Raw genomic sequence first — 15,217 nt, forward strand, 5'->3', positions numbered from 1 at the left:
CGGGGGGGGGGGGTCGCCTCCCCCGCACCACCCCCCGCCGAGCCGGTCTCTGAGGGGAGCTTTTCCCGCCCTGAGAGCCGCCTGCCGCCTCACCTCACCCCGCTCTCCACCAGGCCCCCCTGGGGTTCTGCAGCAGAGAGGCTGCTCCAAGACTTCCCGCGGATGCCAGCTGCCTCAAGCCACAGCAGCACTCTGACTAGAACAGGGATGGCTGCCTCCTGCCCGAGCCCCTTTTCTTTCCTCTGGTGCCATGGTAGTTGAAGAGCCTGGTTGCGTGCTGGAAGAGCCCTTGGTGCATGCCGGGGGCCTGCCCCATGAGGCGCACACCGTGCCTTTGTTGAGCAGGAGATGGGATGTACCCGGTGCATCGATGGCGGCAAGTCACATCGTGGCAGAGGGACCACAATGCTAGGCCGCAGCTGGAGAATGAATCTTTCAGTGCTGCGTCTCCTGGGATTTCTCCGGCTCCCCAGCCATCTGTGGGTCAATGAGAGGCAACCGGTAGCATCTGGCAGACATAGTCACAGGAGGTGAAGTCACTACCAACGTGAGGGTGGATGGGGATCAGGCAAGGCAGTTACATTTGGGGCAGCAGGTCAGAGTGCACAAATCTCACTAATTTGTGCGACGCAAATGAATAAGATTCAAAAGCAGCAGCTGGAGACAATACAGTGGGAGTCATTGTCTAAGTGTAAAGAGGTTTGCTGGAGCGGCATGCGCCCATGCCTTGGTTACATGTCTTCCATCAGTGATACAACAGCGACACAGTAGTATGCAGTCCACAGGTTTATCCTCATGTCACGACGACCTGCTTCCTTGCGCACCATGGCTCAGAGAGCTGTTCTCCAAATTCCCCAAGCTGTCCACCCTGAGACCTTATGTATTTTATGGTGCTACTTTTCATGCTGTTTATACAGCCTGGAGAGCAGATCTCCCTGTCTGAACAGGGAAGACGCCTTCCTTCTCACTATCTTTTATGGATACACGTGCAGTCTTCCTCTTGTTAAATTTTCATTGTTCTGGCATGGAGAGAGTTGCTTAAAAAAAAAAAGTAGTAAATTATTTCATATATATTAATTGGGCAAACAGTATTTTTTAATAAGAAAGTCAGATTTTAAAGTAAATAAGAAAGCCTTTAAAGTAAATCTTTTTAGATTTTTAGCTCGGCCTTAAGTATAACCTACACAAAGCAAGAAAAAATTCCTTTTTTACTGCAGTAAACAGTGCCTTTAGCGGGTAAATTACTCATTAGAAACTTCCCTGATGAAAAAAATCATCTAGCTCCCCTGTATGAGGAGTGTCTAGTTTAAGAATGTGGAAAAGTTCAAATGGAGAAAAAATAGGGCGAGAAATAATAATAATAAAATGCTCAGTTCGGGGCAGGCACAAATAATTATTTTGAATGGGAAAAATGATGTCAGTATAGGCAATGCAACCAAAGGTAGAGAAGCAGTAGTCCCTCTTTTGGTTTATATTCTCCAACGCCACAATATATTTAACTTGATGTTCCTTATTTCCACTCTTAAAATATTTTTTAGAAATGGTAAATGGGCCTCCGGGTTTTTCAATTCAACTCGTTTTTTTCTTCATGCACACCAAAATGTCACCGATTCATAAGTACCTCTAGTTCCAGTATTTTGTTCTGTATTCAGCAAAAGGTATTACGATTGTTTTATCCTTTCACTTTTTTTAAATACCAGGAAAGAGAAAGGGACAATCATGTACCCATGCAGCAATGTGGATGCCCCAGGAAGACTAATTAAAGCAGTGTGGAAAAGAAGAATACACCAAAGTGGCATAAACTCTACACTGGTAAGGAGAGAGATGCAAACATACAGAATTTTAGTTATAATCATCATGGCCATAAATCGACCTGCCTCTGGAGGATACTCTCACTGTAATGAATTTCCTCAGTATCTTTTGTTTGACAACAGTCAGAGATAACAAGTGATCAGCAAGAAGAAATATGACACCTGACATTTTAAATGCCCTCTTAGTGTTACTTATTCTGCTAAAAAATACAGTTCTTCATCCATTAAGTGTTGAAAGGGGGAATGAAAGGGCATCTTTCACTGTGTAAATTCATGACAAGCGTGCGATCCTGGGCATCCCTCATATGAAGAGGGAATATTTGGCTTCATATGAAGCAGCTGATTGCAGTTCATCATGGTACTAGGAAGAAACCTAGCAGAGTTGCACCTCATGATAGCAGCAGGCACAGCTTTCACAGAACAGCATTTTGGACCACTGGTAACTGTGGTCTTTGGAGACTGGAGGTAGGGTACAGTCAGAGTATGTAACTACATAGCTAGTTCATTTACAGGAAAACCTATGTTGCCAGAACTAAGGAGACTCCCATGGCAGTTGGAATGCAACTAGTGTCATTTGGGATGGTCACCACCGATATATCTAATGACATTTCGCAGTCGTTAAGAGAAACCTGTGACTTACAGCAATGATGAAAATTTGTGGGGTGTATGATGGTGAGAGAGCACTTAACGTGGTGGCTGATGGCCATGTCCTTGGCAATGTGAGCTGAACTGACATCTGACAGAGTTAATGACAGAGGGCAGCTGTTGGAAAGACATCTGTAACAAGCTCCCACTGCTGGAAGAAGTGAGCCAGGCACTGGCACACCTCTTGCACCTGGGGACGGTGGGATATGTTTGCAGTTGGTGGCAAAGAGGAGAGAAAAGAGACTAGCATGGAAAATGGAGGAGGTTAAAGTGGAACAGATATTTGAATTTGGGTGTGGCAAACAAAACAAATGATACAAAGGAAGGGAGAAACATGTGAGCCCTAGAGGAAGAAAAGTTAGAAACATACCAGTAGTTTCAAAGAAAAAAGTGGTAGCTTCAGGGAAGGAGGGTACGGTCACCAAGTACAGAACACGATTCTGTAGTGGTGCGAAGAATAGGCAGTAGAAAACAGCCCAGGAATGAAGCAGGGACTAGAGAAGATGGAGAAACCGAAAAGATGCAGGAAAGATGAGAAGGAAAAAAAAAGATTCATCTATGTAAGTGTTTTTATTCTAAATAAAGAAAAGCAGAGACAGTTGAATAAATAAAAAAAATGTGAAGTCAACTGAAGGAAACTAGAATAAAGGGAAGACAGAGGGAAGGAGAATGGAATAAGGAAATGAAAAAATAGAAACATGAATAAGTAGAAAAAAATTGAAAACTTGGTAACTTTTATTTAGATAATATGTGCTTCATACAATTAGTTTCTCCATTTCCCACAGTCTTAAGAAAAAGATACAATGATGTATGTAGGAAATAGTGCTTCATTACATTAGTTTGTCTTGCATCTCAGGAAAAGGGGTATCTCTTCTGAAAAAAATTCCATCAAAACAATAGGTGTAGTTTTCTTTTTTATTCCAGAAATAAATACAGAGATTGTAATACATGTAATACTGTTCTGTCCTCTCTCCCCTTTCTCTCTTTCTCTTTTTCTCAGTTTTGAGTCTGTGCCTCAGACATTTCAATTTTGACATCTTTCATTCCACCCCCATGTATCAAATTTAAAGTCAGGTTAACTCCTGGATTTCAATGAAATATTTTATAAAATGTCATAGTTTTAGGCTTTTGTGGGATTGGCTCTCTTAATTAGTACCTTGACTGTGCACTTAGTGGAACTGGCATAAATCTGCATTATTCCATTGCATTTCTCAGCGGTCCAAATGCATTGCACAGTCAAGACAAAACATAATTTATCAAAGAGGATGTGAGGCAGAGAGCTTAAACTTCTTACCCACAAAGCTTGTGAGTGTCAAAGCAGGACCACAACTGTATGAAATACAAATATAAAAGGAGGAAATGTTTGCGTGAGTTTGGCTGAAAACAAACATTATTTTGTACAGATACACAGTCTTTATAAGGTATGGTGTCAGTATCTGAGATTAAAAAAGTAGCATTTTGAATTACCTACTAGATTGAATGTGTTCTTAATCTATACTTTTTAACCAGCTTTATTATAAATACACTCATATTAAAATAATATATCTATTTTCTTGTTCCATGTATGCATTCAATACCACTTTTCATACTGTAGTCAGTTTACTCTTCCCTGCTAAATCAATCAATTTCTATACGGAAAGACAGTTCTTTGCTACAACACAAAATGATAATTTCTTTTTGTATTTGTGAAAATCCAATGGTAAAGTTATGAAAAAATGCTGGAGAATTTTTCTGTTTGTGTAGCACTTCCATGTGGAAGATTCAGATTACCATGTGGGGATTGAAATTACCAGTCTGACTTATAAAATTTTCAGTTTTTTAAGATAGGTTCAATATATCCACTTAAATTTATGGGATAAGCCAACAGTGCCGTTCTGACCTGCCTAGTCTTGGCTGTTTGTACCTCATGAATCTACAGGGCCTACTTATAAAAGTTGTGTTTGACTACCTGAACCTATAGAGGTTAGAAGTCATCAGGACACTTTTGATGCAACAGAGTAAGGAGGGAACATACATGTACTTATTTTTCTAAAACTGAAGTATCTTGGACATGCATAATATCTTTTATTAGAATGAACACAGACTGCTATTCCAGACTTTTTTCACACTCACATCACTACACTAGAGTGTCTACTTTACAAGCTGTAAAAATGAGACTAAAAAACCACACTCAGTACTAGACATAAGACCAAGAACACAACCCAAAATCCTGTCTGCTGTTGTGATTCATTTCATCATTCAAGCATGGGGGGATGGAGCAGTTACAGAAAGGCAAATACCTTTTATACTGAGGCTTTCTGAATCACAAATGGCAAGATGAAGTTATCCTGGCTAACTAGGTAGTGATTTATTCACAGATGTGGAAGCTGGAGATAATTTTAAGAGATCCTTTCATGAAGACAGGTAAATGGATAATGTATGTGATACAAAAAAGGTTAATGAAGCTGAAGTTTGCAGTTTGGTCACAAAAATTGAAGGATGAAGTCTTACAAGCCAGACCTAGATTCTAAAAATGGTGTTTAGGCATCTGTCTCCCATTCAAATGAGTAAGAGGATTCAGACCTAAGTTTAGAAATAATTAGGGCATAAAGAGAGATAGTTGTCTATCTAGGACAGTGGGGAGCACTGAACATAGCCTAAAATACAAAGATCCATTAGGAAAAATCTCTGACTGTTTTGGTTTTTTTGCTGCATAGGCTGCTTTTTCTTGGGTAGTGTTGCGCTGAAGTGAAATGCAAGCCTCTGTGTATGCTTCTCACAGAGGCACTGATGTGAGGGATGGGATGAAAGTGGGATTTCACAAAGTTTTTTCAGGCATGAAGTGAGCAAAAGGTGGAGTGAAGAGCATGCTGAAAGGCGAATAGGAGATAATAAATGGAGAAAGAAGGCAAAAAATTGTCTTTGAGGGATGAAATGCTGCAGAGGATTAGTCTGCAAATAAATATTTTGTGTAGGGTTTCGGGTTTATGCATTAACTGGGAGAGTAAGAATCTGTGTATTTAGCTTCATGCACAACTTTCCAAGAGGTTCAAGAGCTGCAGTGATAACCAATGATCTAAATCCACTTCTAGGCTGAAAAGAGTCCAAGTTACAACTAGACTATCACAACTGACCTACTTGGTACACTTGACAGTAGTCTCAGTGGAGAGACTAAGGAGCAGATGGGAGTACAGTCTGATACATCGCTCTGTGGACAGTCTTTTCAGAACAAAATCATATGTTTTGGAGAGTACAAGTTGTTATTCACTGCCTACTTCAGACCCCTGGATGTTGCAGACTAGCAAATTTCACCATTCCCTGTACAGAAATCTATCTTTACTGATTGGGTTTGGCTAAAATTCCAGAAGGCTTGATAGCAGTGTTTCTTTAAGAGCTCCTCCTTTTCTCTCTGTACTTCTTTCTCTCTCTACAAATTATTGAACACATTCAGACTATCAGTATTGAGCACTATTTCATTGGCACTGAGGCTTGAATGGGATTGAACCAAGACCCTGCTGCCCAGTTCTTGCTAGTGCAAATCAAATCACAGGACAACACACATCATTGGGCTGAGAACATAGAGGAAAGAGCTCCTTTATTAGATGCTTTAGTTTAGAGACTTCATTTGCATTAATTTTCTGTAGTGGACTCTGTTCTTGAGCCAAAGAAATGAATCTCCCTCTCCTTACCTGTTTTACAAACGACTAGTATATTCTGCTTCTTTCTGTACAGCTAGGTAACGTATCATTTTACCTAGACTCGGCAGTATGCTGTTCTTCCCCTGCATAACATCTGCTGCATTTTTCATAGCTTGGATTGTTCTTGGACTTGTTTTAAAAGGCATGTTTCAGAAATGTCTTTGAGGATGTGAATTATTAGTCATTGTTTTATCTGCTAGGGTGTTGTTCTTCATTTCTGTTTGTTATTTTACTTTTTAAAATAAGACTGAACAGGCTTTGGAGTTTAAAGTTTATAGGCTTTAATTCAGGTTTAGGTTAAAGATACCAAGAATGGTAAGGTAATTCATAGCAATAGGATTTTAGTGCAGTTTCAGAAAGTAACTTATTTTTGTATGACAATAAACTGGCATTTAATCTCCTTTGCATTTTAGAAGCTCAACTGTAAATCGATCTTCACATAAGACAGCAGTATCTCTCTGACTGGTCTCTAACTCGCACTTCTCCTTACTGTTGTAGTATTTGTGTACACACTTTCCACATACACCTGAAAATCCTGACATTTACTGTTCCAAAGCCTTTGCATTATTTGTACTTCATACCTCATTTCTCTATTACTTGATGTATGACAAGGGTTTTATTAGTTAATGCACTTTTTGTTCTGTAAAGTAACCCTAATAATAACATTTGAGATTTGGCATTTCAATTTTCTCACTTAATTCATACTAACATGCTTAATTTTTTCCGGAGAGCCTCACAGCTTCATCTTGGACTCTGCATTTTACTCAGCAGCATCCTCAGCATTTACTCTGCCCATGACATCACCTGTAGCAAACTTCTAAAGGCTATCTGGGACATACAGTTGTTAGTAAGACATTTTGAAGACAAAAGGTTTGTGCAAGTGTAAATCGGAGCATAAACTGGTCTGAAGAATCTTAATTGTTGTTGGTGAAGCAGAAAGAACCCCAAGTGGAGTTGAGGATGAGGTTGTGAGTTAGAAAAAAACATATCTTCTTTTATTCTAAACTGAAAGAAATCTGGTATTTGCATCTGCAAGAGAATGAACTGGAAGCCCAAAGTGACATAGTACTGAATAACTTTTCAAATAACTATCTGAGCTGTAATAGGATAATAATACACTCTGGTCTTCACAGGGCAAGGGTTAGTGATTCAGACTCTGTGTGATGTAGGTGGCTCACTACTCCACCCAGATGTAAAAGAGGATGGTGTGGTTCCTGTGGGAGAGATGATCCTTCTGAATTAAAAAGTTTGAATTTAGAACACCTAAAAGCAGTCAAACTACAAGAGAAGGTTTAAGGGTTCTGTTTTCTGTGAATCTCTCTTAATGACAGGAAAGCTTTAGGAAGGGGGCAACTTGTCCCTGCACAGACTTCTTTTTTTCTCTTTGAGTCAGTGGAAATGCTGGTAATAGTACAGGGGTAAGAGCTAGCATGTTGTATGATCGTACCAACACATGTACCAATATGCAACTTCACATAGCTTTTGAAGTCGCAACGATGTTACGTTTGATGGGTTCTTGCTGGGGATGAGGGTGTAGCATGGATGGCTTCAGGCTGCCAAGTTGTACAATTGTACTGAGGTGGCTTCATGTCAAGGAGTAGTAATGAATGAGTAAACTTACTGGTCCACTAAACTGTACAGAGCAGCAAAACTAGCTCCCTCTTTTGCTCTGCTGAAAATAATTAAGAGAAACAAGTTTTACAGTTTCATAAAAACAATCTGACTTTCTTACACAAGAACATACAAATTGTCTATTGCTTCCCTAACTAATCATCTTTCCTAAACAAGATGTTATATTTGTTGCCTGCCATTTTGTCTGGTCATTAATAAATGGTTAGTTTACAGAGATGGATGTGTTTACTGTCCTAGCTAGAAAATTAAGTAATAGTGACGGCAATGTTGTTATACTTCTGTGGTAATGGAAGAGTATTGCAAGTAACCCCATACAGGCAAAATTGACAATAAGGAACAACTTAACATAAAAAACTTGGCCCTTCATCTGGATATGTAATTTCCTTTGGGTTGGAAGTTTTCCCCATCTTGTATTTTGAGAGATAAAATATTTGTCTGACTTGCTTCAAAACATGTACTAGTTTCTTCTGTCAACTGTGGGAACACATCCCATGTTTAAGTGAGTTACTGGATTTGTTTGAAGTTTCAAAAATGAGCAAAAGCTCATTAAAGGAATAGGGTCAAGTCCTTGAACTCTGATAGTGAGAATATATTTTAGGTAGTGTAAGAAAGTAACCTATAGTCTGGAATCATATCCCTAACTATTTTAGACTGCTGGAGAATTCAGAAAAAAACTTGTATAATAGCCTTTCGTGCTGTGTTTTCATTAAGTCTGAGGCTACAGCATGATTTATTTTAATCAGTTATTACAGAGAAGTCATTAAAAAAAAACTTGGCAAAATCTTGCTCACATACTTGTTGCATTCCAAATCCACAAAATGTTTAGATACAATCTCATTTCACTATAACCAAAACAAACTTTCTTTACTATATTTCTTTCTTTTTTTTCTTTAAATGATGATGTTTCCATACCTTTTCTGTCTACACTGGCTTTCCAGTTCAATGTCTTTTGTGTCTGTTTTCTTTATAATGTCACTAAGATTAGTCAGGTTGCTGAGAGCAATCCTATCGTCCCATAAGGCTTGGTAAGAGCATTTGGCAGACTATGAACTAGAGATGGAGTAGGGAAAATGATGTAGCCACTTCTGTCACCTGAAGATGACTTCCAGAAATGCTTGCACATGTGATTATTCTTCCAGTTCAAATCTACAAGAATCTGGATTTTGACCTATGTATTGTGCGTACGCTGAAAGTTTTACCAACTTTTTGGCCTGTTAGTTTCATTTGACATTTCTTATTGTTTCGCTAAAATGTGTATATTTAGGCACACACACAATCCTCTTTTTAAATAACTCCTCTATTTTAAAAGAGGGGTGCCATGGGACTATTGAATGATTTAGATACGGACATAGGGACAAAGAATGTGTCCGGCTCTGTTCCTGTAACTTACGGTCTCTAGGCATTGTGATAAAACAAATGCCTATCGAATTCCATAGGACAAATGTTTTCATCTACAGCAACTGCTGTTTCATGACTGATGTGGCTTAATTGTACCTGTTCTTGGCATTGACCAAGAACAAACAAGATGAAGATTTATCTTCAGTTCTTTCATTTATTTTTATGTATGTATTTTTGAAGGTGAGTTAGTGCATATATATGCATATAGAAGCATATAAAGAAAGAGGATAACACCGATTGCCATAACTGGTCAATTGTTAAACAAGCATCCAGTAAAAACTCTTTTTGATGGGGCAAAAAGGCAATGATCTAAGAATGCTGTGTCATGGCATTGACTGGAAAAAATCAAGCAGTCTTCAGTTCTTTAAGGAGTTCCAGTTTTAAGAGTGCCTGCTGCTCTGCTCTTGACGCACAGAATGGAGAGTGTAATAGCATCACACCATCCAGGTTCCCATCTCCTCTGGCTCTTGGCTTCGTCTGATATACAGAAGATTATTAGAGAGATGGGGAAGCAGCGCACAGCAGCACATACAGCACAATCAGTGACAAGAGAACAGTTAGTACATTGACATAGACAAGGAAATTTTCTGTGGCCTTTACATCTCAAGTTAAGTCATCCTAACTATATCTCTTAAGAGTGACCCGAGTGACCATTACTGTATGTCATGTATGAAGCTGGACAGAGCTGTAAGCAGAACAGAAGCTACCTTCTGACCGTAGCAGGCTACCAAGCTTGTGTCTGGAGGCAATGGACTGATTTGTCCATTGTTTTTTAAATTGCTGGGAGGTGGAGAATTGGAATCTAGAAGAGGAGTAAAGGAGGAAGAGGACCAGTGATCTGCACTGCTCAAAAAGTAAACAGTGAGGACTGGTGGAGAGAATGTTAGATATTGAATGATGCTGGAAAGCTCAGGGAAGAACTAGAACAGCTCTGAATCAAGAAGGCACAAAAGACTCCAGAACTGGAATATCCGTTGTATTAGTATACCGTTTAAGCTGTCTGAGGGTATATTGTTGATAAAACATCCCTGTCAGGGTAATACTTGGCTCACAAAGAATCCCAGAACAACTGAAGCAAAAACTGCCAAAGTCACCCTCTCGCTAAAAAGAAATATTTCAAACATATACTAACAAATCCTGACTGTAAAATGTGCAAATTGGATTTCCAGTAATGAGACCCATCAGTAGGCACATTTTCTTGACATATTCTGTCAGAGTATCACTTGGAAATAGTGATTCAATTTTCCAAGTTACTTTAATTTGCTTAGAGAAGAAAGCATTTTCATTTTGCCCAGTCAGTTCTAATAATTTGCTAAATTCAAAATATGTGAAATTATTGAAGCTAGTTGTAGTGACCAGAAGGACCACTAATCTTTTAATAATATTTTTTTCCCCATGTAGACTTGCACAAGAAATTTTTCAGAACAGATAAAACACAAATCTTTGCTGACATGCCTGCTTCTTGTCTCTTCCACAGACATAATTCTGGACATTTGCTAGCAATCTCCATTCAGAAGATTTGCTTTAAAAAAATCTGCTAGCTGCTGGGGTGTGTAGTTGGAAACGTCCATCTTCTTATACAAGTGCTCCTTTTTCTTAGTAAAGTTCCCCAGCTCTTCCCTTACAGATGAGTCTGGGTATTGATACTTCCTATCTTGCCAGGCAGTAACAAGCATGACAAGTTAGATTAAGAGCAGTTGGGAAGGAAAAACAGTATTCCACAGCTCTTTTATACTGTAAAGCCTTGAAGGCCGTTAAACAATAATCCTTTATCCCACAGTATATTCTCTGGGCATCTTCTTTTGGGCACAGGATGTTGAGTTGCATGGACTTTGGTATGCCTCAGTACAGCCATATTTAAGTAACTCCCATGTGAATTGCATGTAGCATGTATTAGTGACACAGTCCTCTAACTGTCTCATAAAAACTAGAGAAGATTGCCAAGGCAGTTGTGTGCTCAGCTAACTTTTCTTTTTGAAAATCAAGCTCGTAAGTAGTCTCTCTCTAACAGGTATTTCCTATGTATTTCCCAGTTAATAACTAGGTATTGTTAAATACCTTGTTTTTAAAAAGAGGGTATCCCTTAAGCTGTCACATAATATATTTATTCAATCATATCTCACTATAATTAAATATATTTTATGAAAAGAAGAGTTGTTTGTTTTTCTGCTCCACTTCTGGAGTTCTAGTAACTGTTATGCAAATATAAACACTTAAAATAGGTGGGTGGTTTTGCCGTACCTCTTCCACAGCAGCATTGCGCTAGGTGTTCTGTCTGGAACACAGAATTGCAGTCAAAGGGCTGGTGCTTCTGTAGCTAGCAGAAACAGTCCAGTACACATCAGGATAGTCACTGTCCTTAAGTGGAAATAGGAGTGTAGGTAGGTATGATTATCGTAAAGTAAAAAGGGACTGTACAGTTGCTTTCGAAATGTACTGTTCATCTCTTTATTTTCCAGTGGAAGGATTAAGACATTTTCCTGGAGCATACCATACTTAATTTTGAATATTAATCCCTGACTATTAGGAGCATTAGACTTCTTCAGGGATTCACCTAAGGACAGCTCAAGTACATGGGATGATTTTAAGACCAAGACTTTAACAGTATTTTGAGATTCCAAGGAGAAGACAGTAAAGTGCATAGACTGCAAAGAGGCACTAAAGTTGTTTTATTTACCTCCACGTGCATGTCTGTAGTAAGACTGCATTTGCCCCTAAATTCAAAGTAAAATACTTAAACCAGGAATATTTTTCCTACAGATTGTCAAACGTTTGTATTCCAGATGCATATGAAGTCTTGCTGTTTTTGCTGAATGCTTGTTAGTGCAGACTGACACCCACTTGCAGAAGAATCAGCACATAGACTTTCAAGTTTACTGAGAGCTTCTGCATAGGACTGCATCGTCTTCAACCAGGGCTCCATTCCTTTGCCTCCTCCTGACACTGCGTACTTACCAAATTGTCCATTGAGCTCTTGTACTCCTCAAAAAAAATCGGAAATGGAGTACAAGGCAGAAAGGTAGGGTGGGATACTGGCTACAAGGATAGTGAAGCTTTCTGAATAAAACCAAAATTTGTGTGGATTCTGTCATCTTGTTTGACTGAACTTGTGGAATCAAGGTATTACTGGTTAAAACCCAGCTTTCAGCATTTTAAATGATCAGTGGCTGGGTAAGGAGCAGAGAAACGGACAGGAAAGGAGAGCAAAAAATCACCAGTCAAAACCATTACTATCAGTTTTTCACCTATTTATTGGTGGGATTTTAGTATTCTGACTAGTCAGTTAAGACTCACAGGAGCTGCGTACAACCAAAAGCGACTCTCCTTCTCAAACCATCTGCAGGCTTCTCTGATATGTCCCTTATCACTATAATCCATACTGCTGTCACCTCTGTCAGATGTTCCTGTAATGAATTCTAGGCTAACTACATTTTTAGAAAACAAACAGAGAGAATTGCATTACCCCTTGTATCTTGAGACACAGTCTCTGTGCCATGATCTACATAGGCTAGTTCTAGGGGAAAAAAATAAGGATTTTAAAGAATAATATACTAAAAGGAGCAGGTTAAAGGCATTGACAGTCCTCCGTTTTTCCTGTATAGCTCCTGCCTGCTTCTACTCTTTAACACTAGAGAATCCATACGCGCCTGTGATGTTCAAGATCTTCTGATGTAATTGCTGATGGGTGAAATACACGGCATTCACTGTATATTGAGTCTGATTATTTCTACACCAACACCAATAATTACCAGTAATCCATTACTAGAATTCTTATGCAAGTTGCTCTTTTATACCATTTAAAACAGAAGGTGAGCAGTACAGTACAGAGGAGCTAGAATCCCAGTCCTGAAGAATCTAGTCTGGAAAGTTACTTCCAATGTCAAACAAGAGGCAGAGAGTATGAAAAGATAAATTATTCAGTAATGAATCCTACACACTTATAATGCACAAGTTGTAATGAATCTCAGTTGCTCTTGTAATTTTGTTAAGTTGTTTACCTAATATGGTAGATACGCCATATGGTACACTAAAGAGAGTGTTAGAACAAGGACATGAAGATTTCTAGGGTTTTATTTCTAGTTTTGCATGCAACTGTAAACTACATTCAAGCTGTCCTAGAATGCCAGCAGTAGGAGAATATAGGCTGCTCTGACCCTTCACGCTGACTACTACTGCCACTTGATAATTTCATCCATCTCTCATGTCACTCTCTCTTCATCACCCCTCGGGCACTGCGGCCCAGTATTGGGCTGTACTCCGGGTCAGATGCCATGAAAGACAGACTTGCAGCCACTCTGCACCTCCGGGCTGTTTTAGCTTAAGTCTAGCTTTTTTACCCTTAATAAATCATTTCAGCAGCTGATGTAGATTAAATCTTCCACTGTTTAGGGAATGTGACCAGACTTCTATTCTAGATAGTTCTTTGGTATGTTGCTTATAGAATTTCATCATAGCTAAAACTAGCAATGTGCTCAACTGTGGCAGCAGCAAACTGGTTGGGATTACCCTGCTTGAAGTAGCATTCCTGCCTTGTAAGAAATGGGCAACATGACGTACGATGACATCTGTAAAATCGCAGCTACTTTGCAGCATTGTAATTTGGCAAAAATTGATAAAATGGAAGTTAAAAGTCATAGAGACAGAAAGGGTGTTTTCTTTCTCTCCCTTGAGTTTCGAATGACGACTGAGAAAAGCTGCAGAGTACAAAGCATTTGAGAACAAGAATAAGAGATTAATATAAAACTTCTCAGAGGACTTAGGCAGTCCCTTCTAGTGATGCCACCTGGTGAAGCGATCGGAGCCTTAGGAAAGGCTCAGTGTTGTAATTTTTACTCAGCAGCCCAAGTCTACTGCAGGTGAGAGGAGGACATGAGAAACTAGAACAGTAACATCCCTTACCATAAACAGTGAATTTCTAAGACTTTCGATTTAAAGATATTTACTCACCCTATTATTCGAGGCCTGTAAGTAAAGAACAAATACCTACCAGTTTTTATGTTTCCCCTGCGAGCTTTTGGCAAACAGCTTCTCCCCTGTAGACACGTTTGCATATTTGGGGGCAGAGTAAGGCATGGGACAGTATTTGAGCACTGTTCCCATCGCTCATGGGGCCAACTAGTGAGCAGAGCAATTTAATTCATGTTACAGTCCTACAAGTTAAGCGATCACCACAAATATGTGATGCAGGAGGCGTTGACACCCATGTTTGGGCAACCCTAAGTAGAGAATACTTTGTCTCCGACCTATTTAAAGCAATCCCTTCTCGCAGGTAACTCATAGCTCTTATTCTTCCAAGTCTCCACCTTCGCAGCCTTCTGTCAGCTATCGGGCCAGTCAGTTCTGGGCATTGTCAACCAGGGCATTAGCAGGTGCTGAGTCGGTCCCACTGCAACGCAGTTCCAGCCTCTAATTCCACCCATTCCCAATACGTAAGAGCAAAGCTTATTTTATAATACTAAGTAAGAGGTGCTATTTTGATACCCCTTGGAACTTACCACATGCTACAATAAATCTTTCAGTTAATATTGTTCCAATAGTTCAGTTTTCTGGCGAAACAGCGCCTGGCAGAAGAGAGCATTTATTAAAAGGCAGGTTGTATTTTCACTTTATTTACTTCCTTTATGATGGTTGCACAATAAGGTCAAAGTGCAGCTCCCTACTGTAAGGCCGGCGCCCAGCAAGACATGTCCACCTGCAGCCAGCGCCTGGCTGAGCACCACCGCACCCCTCCAGACGCGTCCGGGGCTCCGAGCCGAAGCCCGGCGCGACGGGGACCTGGCTGCGGCTGGCAGCAGCCCTCCGGCGGGCGCAGGGCGCACCGGTTCCCCGCGAAGTGCCGTTTTGCAGATGCACGGCTCTCCCCCCCAAGGGTTAAGCGGCAGCGGGGGTGTAACGCACGCTGACACAGGCGGGGATGGTCCCCAGCGCGGCAGGGCCCCCGCCTCGCGGCGCCGGGCTCGGAGCTGCGAGTGGACCGTTTAAAATTGTGATCTCCCTCTCTTTTTTTCCCTCCCCTCTCCCTTTTCCCTTCCCAGCGCTGAAATCGCAGCCGCC

The 15,217-nt window shown here is 40.2% G+C and overlaps 1 protein-coding gene across 1 annotated transcript in view; it reads right to left on the bottom strand.

Annotated features, from left to right (window-relative positions):
- LSM14B (LSM family member 14B) overlaps positions 1-827 on the bottom strand; it is a 13,836-nt gene extending 13,009 nt beyond the window's left edge. Inside the window, exons 1-2 of the mRNA XM_009273956.1 lie at positions 736-827; positions 94-477 (exon numbers count right to left, since the gene is read on the bottom strand). Coding sequence (XP_009272231.1) covers positions 94-477; positions 736-827 — 476 coding nt within the window. The remainder of the gene's footprint in view (positions 1-93; positions 478-735) is intronic.
- Between the last annotated feature and the right edge of the window lie 14,390 nt (positions 828-15,217).

This window comes from Aptenodytes forsteri, unplaced genomic scaffold (genome assembly GCF_000699145.1).
Source record: "Aptenodytes forsteri isolate BGI_AS27 unplaced genomic scaffold, ASM69914v1 Scaffold47, whole genome shotgun sequence".
Taxonomy (NCBI): Eukaryota; Metazoa; Chordata; class Aves; order Sphenisciformes; family Spheniscidae; genus Aptenodytes; species Aptenodytes forsteri.